Here is a 9,246-nt window from a genome sequence, read left to right on the forward strand (position 1 = left end):
TGCAGAATTGTGCTGAGAGGTTGCAAATGAAGTTCAGTGCAGACAAATGTGAGCTGATTCACTTTGGGAAGAATAACAGTAAGGCAGAATACTGGGTCAATGGAAAAATTATTGGTTGTGTGCGTGCGTTGAGGGATCTTGTTGTCCACGTATATACATCCCTGAAAGTTGCTACGCAGGTTGATAGTGCTGTTAAGAAGGCATACGGTGTGTTAGGTTTTATTGGTAGAGAGATTGAGTTCTGGAGCCGTGATGTCATGCTCCAACTATACAAAACGCTCATGTGGCCTCACTTGGAATATTGTGTACATTTCTGATCGCCCCACGACATTAAGGATGTGAAAGCATTGGAAAAGGTGCAGGGAAAATTTGCCAGGATGTTGCCTTGTTTGGCGGGAAGGTGTTATGAGGAAAGGCTGACGGGTTTGGGTCTGTTCTCTTTGGAGAGACGAAGGCTAAAAGGGGCTTTAATAGAGACATACGAGATGATCAGAGGATTAGATAGGGTGGAGTGTGAGAGTCGTTTTGCTCGACAATGAGGTCAGCTTGTTCGAGGGGGTGCAATTTAGGGGTGATAGATTAAAGACAGATGTAAGAGGCAGGTTCTTTACTCTGACAGTGGTAAGGGCATGCGATGTCCTGCCTGCAAATTCTGTTAACTCAGTCACATTAGGAGCATTTAATCAGCCCCTTGGTTAGCATATGGATGATGATGGGATAGTGTAGGGTGATAGGCTTAGATTAGTTCAAAGTTTGGTGCAACATCGAGGTCCGAAAGGCCTGTTCTGTGCTGTAATGTTCGATGTTCTATGGCGCACTGTAGGTAAGCAGCGGAAGTATTTTTTATACAATATGTTCCAGAAAATAATTTAAGATTCTATGTCTATTCTAGTAAATTCTACTTCCTGAATGTTCACATCGACATCACGTGAAATGCAGACTGGTTGCTGTAACGGGCTGAGATAGTCAGAATATAACGTTTTTGTTGAAGGATTCAGGTGAAACTCGTAAATATAAAGTTGTACAGAAGTATTTCTCACAGGGTAAACAATAGTACCTCACAGTCTTGTTTTCCAAAGTAACAAAGTCAGCCATTTTGATAAGTTAAGGAAGTCTAGTGGCAGGTATGGAGAATGAAAATAGTCAGTTTCCCCCACCCTTCATTATGGTGTTTTTTTTAGTGTTTTTTTTTATGTGAAATATCCACAGCTTTTTTCATTATGGCGGCAAAGTCACTTGATATTTCATTTACGTCGTGCCTTAATTTATTCATTTACCTAAATTTATTATATTTGTTTTAATGTGAATCAGAGAAAGGAAAGGGAGAGAAACAAAGAACAGACATTTCCCCATCGTCAAATAGTGTCCTTGGATCTTTAACTAACCTGAGATGATCTACACAGGCAAGACTTTAGCACGTGATCGAAAAGGCTGGATTTTTAATCGTACACCATTCTTTTTGTTTTATAATAAGGAATTTTCTGAGCTTGCGTGTGGACATTTCATCATTTAATGTGGCCGTTAATACAGAAAACAGTCTGATTTCTTAAATTTTCTACAAATTTAACGATGTCGACGGAAGAGAAGTAACTCTTGTTTTTTTAATGCTTTAATATAACCTTTGAGAGTAATGAATGGGCATATGAACAAGTTCTTCAACTCCTCTTGGAACTTTTTCTGTGATAGCGCATAAATGAAGACGTTATTACAGGAACTAAGCAATTGAAGCATGTTCGTCGCTTCTTGAAGGATGTACTCAGGATCATTGAAATCTAGGCTGTTAAAGTAGGTGGTATCAGACACTCGGACGTAAAGAAAATGAGCAACATAAGTAACCCACAGAAGTAGAAAGCTGAGCGAGATAGTGAAGAGCAGTATAACGGACCTCTTTCGGTTCACAATCTCTGGATCTTTGTCCGTCTTGGATCCCCGGAGCCTCAAGCGGGCTCTGCTGGCTGTTAAGATGTGCCTAATAGTTAGTGCATTGAGAAGTAGAATGAGATGGAACGGCAGAAAGGGTGTTAAAATGTGGTCAAGCCAGTCGTAAGCTTTCCAGGCAGGCAAAGTGAAATAAGTGGACTTGAGGTCACAGAACCAGGGCACTCCATCCTGGATATACAAAGGCTGACAGACAAAGTACAACGGAGCATTTTTGATGCAGCTCAAGACACAGATCACACCTATGACCAGTGAAGCAGTTTTCTCTGTGCAGTATCTGGTCTTCAGTGTCTGGCTGCAGATGGCTATGAAGCGATCAATGGTGAAGGCGACTGTCAGCCAAACTGAGCCATCCCGTGTGGCGAAACCTAACATTATGGTGATTGCACAAGCAGGGGTGGTGGACAGGATACTATTCAAAAAATAAATGCGGCTAATCCTGTTGAGGATGACAGTGGTAATGATGACAAGGAAGTCATTGACTGCTATTGCGATAAGGTAGAACGTAATGCACCAGGACAGACCGCACCGACCTCGGCTTAGGATAACAATCGCCACAAAGTTAGCTACGAGAAATTTAAAGAAAGATGTTGTTGAGAGACTTGCAAAAAATCCCTATTTTCAGATTAAGTCTCCTGCAGTGCGGAAACAGGCCCTTCAAACCAAAAAGTCCACACTGATACTCCAAAGAGTAATCCACCAATACTCATTTCATTACATTTAACGTAGACTGATACATGTAACTCCATGGGCAATTTCGCATTGCCAATTCACCTCATCTGCACATGTTGTGGAATGTGCAAGGAAACCAGAGCACCCAGAGGAATCTCACGCAGACAGGGGAGGAACGTGCAAACTCCACACAGACAGTTACCCGAGGCTGGAATCAAACCCGGGTCTCTGGCACTGTGAGGCAGCAGTGCTAAATTGTCCTCATTCATTGTGTCCCTGAAGTATGTGCTGACGTGTTCCTTTAACTTTCAGACTTTGATTGTTCTGATTGCATTGCGAATAATTCAGCAGACAATGCTGGACTAAACATTACTGAATGAAACTGTTTTGACAATCAATGCATGTCACCAAAGTCAATCGCAAATCCTAAAGTCAAACCCGTGAGGAACATTTCAAATTCAGATCAACTGTAACATGGGATGCAATGCGTTTGTCCATGCCAATTTCCATTGATTTTTGTCATTATTCTCGCTGACCTATAGTGGCTGTCGATCTGACAAATGCTTCCAATTTTCCACTGCGTCCACATTCTCACCATTCCAGGCTTGCAACATAGAATCATTGAGGCATGCGGTCATGTAGAAGCCCTTCAGCACATCTAGTTTGTACTGACAAAATATAATAGCACTTGCAAGTGTCCCATTAACCTGCATGAGCTCAAAATACTTGCATGGTATGGCACTTCACGTTTTCCCCCCCAAATATTTTGAGAGATATTGAATTATCCCGGCTCAACTGCTCCCTCGGAGTTCATTTCAGATCTCCAACATCAAATGAGAGAAGAAAGCATTTCATCAAATGCTGTCGATCCTTTAAGTTTACATCCCTGTGATAAAGGAGACAGGTGCTTTATTACCATCCTGTCGATTTTGCTCTTGACCTGATGGACCAGTGCCAGTACTCCATCAATGTTCTCTGCTCTCAGGAAGTTAAGAATCCCAGATCATGCAGCCTCTCGACAAAGCTGAAAGGCTGCATTCCAGTCTACATTCTCGTTAACCTCCCTTGTAACACATTGAGAGCAATAGTGTTCTTTATTTTGTGTGGTCACAAGATCTGCACAATGGCAGCTGTGGTGTTGCTAAAGTTTGTGCAACTCCAACATCCCCTCTGTTATCTCATAACCTATGCCACGACTGTTAACATCTCAAGTTTTAGTTTTCTTCCAGTTCGGCCCACTTGCACAGTTCGATCAAGACTCACACCATTAAAGATGGCTATGCCATTCGCTGTCGAAGACCTGGTCAATAAAATGTCATTTCTCCAGGGCCCTATCTCGAAATTCTTTTCAGGAATAATTATACTATAACTCTTTGCTGAAACATTTGGTAGCATTTCCTAAAATCTGATCATTTTCTTTGGTTTCGGATATATTTTATAAACTTTAGGGGAAAAGGCCAAAAATATGGGCAGTATTAATGGAAGAACTGGGCACAGATTTACCTTGTGAAAAATAACGTGAAGATAAGCAGCCAATGTTAATTTTACAAGGGGGCACTGATTCTGACTAATTAATAAAATTACAGAACGATCTGAAAAATAAAAGGCAAACGTGGAAGACAACCCAAATCCAGATTAAGCATGTGAAGCATTTCTTTCTAAATTACAACATTTTCAAATGTTCACGTGATTAATTTCAGGGAGCACATTAGGAATGTTTTTTTTTCCCCAGTGGGAAGTCATTGTGTTTTAATCATTGCACACTTGGAAAGCTGGAACTTTAAACGCTTAGAATCACTGCATGTTCACGTCTTTTTATTTCAGAATTCGCATGATGATTGATGTGAAATATTTTTTGTATCAGACACAGCAATAGTTTCTGTTTATGGACTAATTTTTGTGACACTATGGCATGCTTTTTTCTAGTTAACGGTAAGACATTAGACTGCATTGGATTAAAACGTAAACTTGTAAAGCTTTCATTTTTTTAAGCACCATCGGTGGGATAGTGTTAGACACGGAGAGAAAAGAAAGCTTGAATAGGAGGGAAAATATGGTCATAAGGTCGGGGTATAACAGAATGATTAATGAAATATTCAAGAAACCGAAATAGTGATGAAAACATCAAAGGAACGAGAAATAAGTACTACAGAAAACCAGCAAGACTTTTGAACACAGAGAGTAAGAGTTTGTTTTTTAAAAAAGGCATGAATAGTGAACGAGGTAACAATTTTTCCTTTATACATCAGTACGGGCTTATTCTCATGTAAATTGAGAAGGTGTAGATATATGATTAAGTATTTTGTATTGGTGTTCACGAGAGAAAGTAGATAGAATATCCCAGCAAAGCTATGACTCGGGAATAAAAAGGAGCGTAGAATTCACGAAATTCAAAAGCATCACTGATGTGGAACTGAGCAAGTTGTTGGAGTGGGGGCCAAAATGTACCGAAATCATGGTAGACGTCATCCTTAGTTTTGAAAACATGCACCTCGCAGTTGATATCTCTTCTAATTTTCCAAAACTCCTTATATTCAGAGAAGGAGCAATTAGTCTGAAAGTTACCGAATGCATTTTCTTTAATCAAAATGTCAGGAAGACAGATAACAAGAAATTCCATACCAGTTTGCTGATAAACTGTCAAAGGAGAAACATTAGAAGTTACTTATTTTTAAAAGTAGCCACATCAGGCCACTTGGGAATCTTCAAAGAAATCATATTCAAATCGGTTTTCAGAAAGGAAAATGAGATGTAAATCATGTTTTGGAATTATTTCATCAAGTGCTGCTGTTTCTAGAAACCATCTTAGATTTTTCAGAATGCACTAAATAATGTACCCCAAAATGTTTCGGTGGGAAATAAAGTTTCAGGATGTATTGGATACAGTGAACACACGGATGCACACTGGCTGGCGGAGAGGAAACAGAAGATATGTATATATGGCCACATTGGTCTTGGTGCAGCACAATAAGTCGTGTAAACATAAGTTGTGAAGGGGTCATGGATGGCCACAAAAAATAAGCCAATGCTAAATGAGTCACGATAGAACGCAAAAATGGTAACATCATGCTTCACTTATGGGCCCTACCGGTGATACCGCATCGAAACCAGTAGATTGCAAATTGATTTAATTGAAATAATGATGTTTATAAACTGGAAGTAGTTCAGGGAATGTTTCCTGCATTTACATCTGGAGAAGACACGTTTCGTTCTGAGGAATGTTTGAAAATTATCGGCATATACGAGCTGCTACTTTGAAGATTAGCTGGTGAAATTGTGTGCACACATGTTCGACTGACATGGTGGGTGTGGAAAGTCTGTTTTGTCTTGCGGCATTATATATTACTAACGGTCACAGTTTTAAAATATGGTGTGACCCACTCAAAACGTACTTTAAGCGTTTTTTTTATTGCCATTGAATCTCTGGTGTTCGATTCTTTTATTTTGAATATGTAGTGGAGTCAGAGCATTTTAATATTTCCAAAGATTTCAATCTTTGGAAATATTAAAATTTGGAAATATTACAGGTTATTGGAGGTCAGAGTGAATATAGAATAGGGGTTACGGCTATGTCAGTATGATCCCATAAAAAGTTAGAGCAGGCACGAGGTCCAAACAGAACACTCCTGCACCTTATTTGCAGAAGTCCTTCATTAAGAAGTTAATATTCATGCAATGCCACATATTATAATCTACATTTTAGAAAGGCAATAAATGATATAGCACAAAACAACAACAATAAAATTAAATAACATATTGTTAAGTTCCATGATTAATTTTATCACAGTGAGGCAACTTTGGGATAAGCAAAGAAAGATTAAGCAGATCTTGAAAAAGGATCAGTAAAACATCTCTTAAGAAGAAACAGCATCATAGCTATTCTTTACTTACCAGGTGCACCAATAAGAGCGAGAATGGGATAGCAAACGGCAAAAAAGAGCCCATTCGCTGGACCATGCATCGTCTTTGAGAATCTAAACGAATTTCAAATCAACAGAAAATGAATTGTTGTCAGTATCAAATCATCCTTTATTTATTCATCGTAAGAGATCTCAGAGGATCAGCAAAGTTACACCAGCCACTTTAATCAGAGTCGGTGAATAAACAAATGATCTAACTTTCCACGACACAATTACCTATTCGGCACTCGGACAGTGAAATTGAGTAATCAAATTTTCCCTGAGGGTGAACTACTGTCTGCAATTCTGTGATTAAGTGTCAGTAGAATCCACTGCTTTTGTCTCCATCAGTTGAGCTACTGCTGATAGGGAGTCAGCTAACCACTTTTTCTGAAATGTTACTTTGCAATTTCCATTACATTAAAATAATTTCATGCTTTCACATATCATACTGGAATGATAGAATCCCAATACTCTGGCAGCAGGCCATTCAGTACATTGAGTCCGCACCATCCCTCCAAGGACACTCTTACCAGATCTACTCCCTACTTCGTAGACCAAGCCGGCCATCAATTTGACTATGACAATGTAACTACTCCAAGACAAGCGAATTAAAACACACTAGAGAGTAATTGGAAGCCTGGTTTTCACTCAAAAAGGCTATCAGCAAATGCATAGAGATGGAACCAGTGTACAGGCCGCTGCAGGGAAGACCCAGAAGTGACACCACAAAAGGCCGGACCACATAAAATGCAACTGGGACAGAATAAAAGCTGTTCACAGAAACCGCACAGTTAATGTTATTCAGCACTGCAAGAGAACGTCTGAATGATAATCTCGTAGCTCGCAAAGGTAACTAACTACCTCAAACAGGCAAGATGTGTGCTGAGCTGATGCTGGGAAAAAATGTTTTAACTTTTCTTTCATTTCCGAGCTGATTGTCGGTTTGAAGAGCCAGAGCTAAATCTGAAATATTTCCTACCGGGATTTGACGTAATGCTGCATCATAATCAGCCTTTCTTCAAATACTCACAGTGACAATAGCTCAAACGTGATTGTCATAACGCTAGTCCCTTTTTCACTCTAAATGCTGTCCCTTGGCTCAAGGATACTCTATCCTTGATTTTTCTCAGAGGGGAAATAAACTGGGTCAGACTCCAATCAGTCTGGTTTGGTCCGGAGTTGAAAATGATTTTGAGAGGCCTTTCGTTAATATGTGATCAGATGAGATAGGCCAAGTGGTCATGCTTTAGAAGTGACCAATATTATGAAATTGTAGTGGTAAGCTCTTTAGCTAGCTGAACTGAGCAGTTTGTAATTGAGTTTTAAAATCTAGTAGTCAACTGAGCGAAATTACTTTGGGTAATATTCATTGTACACTTACCGAAACAAATCGCAAAGTTATTCTCTGGGCTGCCAGCTTAAGAATGTTTTGAGTGGTCTGGCCTAGTCCATAATACAATCAGTTTTAATCTTGTTCGTTCTCCAGCTCAGGACATGATGGAGATCATCAATAGAACAGGAGGAACAGGAATTGATGGAGACCATTTGGTCTTTCGAAAGTGTTCTTCTGTTCAATGAATTTGATGTTAACACGCACCCATTTTCCTGCACTTACGCCAAATCCAATATTTCATTCATGATGAAGAATTTGTGATATGAGTCTGAAATATTCTTGGCAGCAGAATAATCACTACTATTTGGTGTAATGAATAGTGACATTAAAGGCATAATCTCCACTCCTGGCAAATTAATACAGGCTAGTTTTTTTCTTATATTTCGGCCAGTTCTGGGTAATAGTAGACTGTTGTATCAGTGCCAGAGTCTACCACAAAAAAAAAAGAGTTACTCGCTGGCATTAAGCAATGCACAGAGAAGTGATAATGGCTACTTCATTTCGAATGACCCACAGACTGATCCAGAATTTTTAAAAAAAATCTCTTCGGGCCAAGTGATATTTCTAAAGTTGTTTTGATTATATTCACAATTCATCATACGGATCAGAGATCTGATTCAGTGAAGAGACGTCGAGGTATTTTGGATGGTCTGAGAGGGTTTCTGTATCAGGTTGGATCTCAGTGCACCGTGAATGGCAGAGGTCTCAGAGACATGAGCTCTGGCGATGTATAAATGAACCACAATTTAGTCTTTCTCCATATATTCAGAAGATTGTTTCGTTAAATCTGGAGAATTATTCCCCCCCTCGTTGTTATTTTTCCTCAGTAAATATCTCGGATATACGTGACGAGTCTTGCAGCCAGCCCTTCCTGAAAACTTCATTCAGTCAGGTGGATCCGGTTAAATGGAATTTTGGAGTTTCGTTTCTGCATGAAATACACAGATTTTGTGACTTACTGGAATAAATGAATCACACTTTGGAGATTTTCAGTCGGAGTTTTTCTGTCACGACATTATATAATGTACACAGGGAACACGTTATCAAATTTAATAGCAAGCAACATCAGAACTGCCCCGTACTTTTTTTTTGGACAAACGCAGGGCAGTTCCTTGTCCTGTGCTCAACTGAATTCTTATATCCATCGACACCAGTAGAAGAAACAATATAATTAGAGACTACATTACACGGGCTCTCTTCAACTTTGGCTCTCGATGTCATTGTCACCTACTTTCAGTTTTCACATTTTCAGGCATCCGGTCTGTTCTTGCTGTAACACATCACTTTCACTTCAGCTTTATTCTATCACCTGGAATGTGGATAATTTTCTCCCCTTGAGAT

The 9,246-nt window shown here is 39.5% G+C and overlaps 1 protein-coding gene across 1 annotated transcript; it reads right to left on the reverse strand.

The window, feature by feature from the left end:
- Positions 1-1,563: 1,563 nt before the first annotated feature.
- On the reverse strand, positions 1,564-6,571 carry LOC148144537 (putative G protein-coupled receptor 139). Its single transcript, XM_087975387.1, has 2 exons — positions 6,502-6,571; positions 1,564-2,504 (listed from the first exon to the last, which is right to left on the reverse strand). The coding sequence occupies exons 1-2, from the start codon at positions 6,569-6,571 to the stop codon at positions 1,564-1,566; spliced, it is 1,011 nt and encodes a 336-aa protein (XP_087831513.1).
- Positions 6,572-9,246: the final 2,675 nt, after the last annotated feature.

This window comes from Chiloscyllium plagiosum, unplaced genomic scaffold, assembly GCF_037043375.1.
Source record: "Chiloscyllium plagiosum isolate Xiang-an unplaced genomic scaffold, Cpla_swu_hap1 HiC_scaffold_27, whole genome shotgun sequence".
In the NCBI taxonomy this organism is placed as follows: Eukaryota; Metazoa; Chordata; class Chondrichthyes; order Orectolobiformes; family Hemiscylliidae; genus Chiloscyllium; species Chiloscyllium plagiosum.

Excerpts from the sequence above, each read along its gene's own strand:
- LOC148144537 (XM_087975387.1), bottom strand. The coding sequence starts at position 6,571 with ATGCATGGTCCAGCGAATGGGCTCTTTTTTGCCGTTTGCTATCCCATT. Across the intron at positions 2,505-6,501 it reads CGCTCTTATTGGTGCACCTG|CTAACTTTGTGGCGATTGTT; the intron begins GTAAGTAAAGAA and ends AATTTCTCGTAG.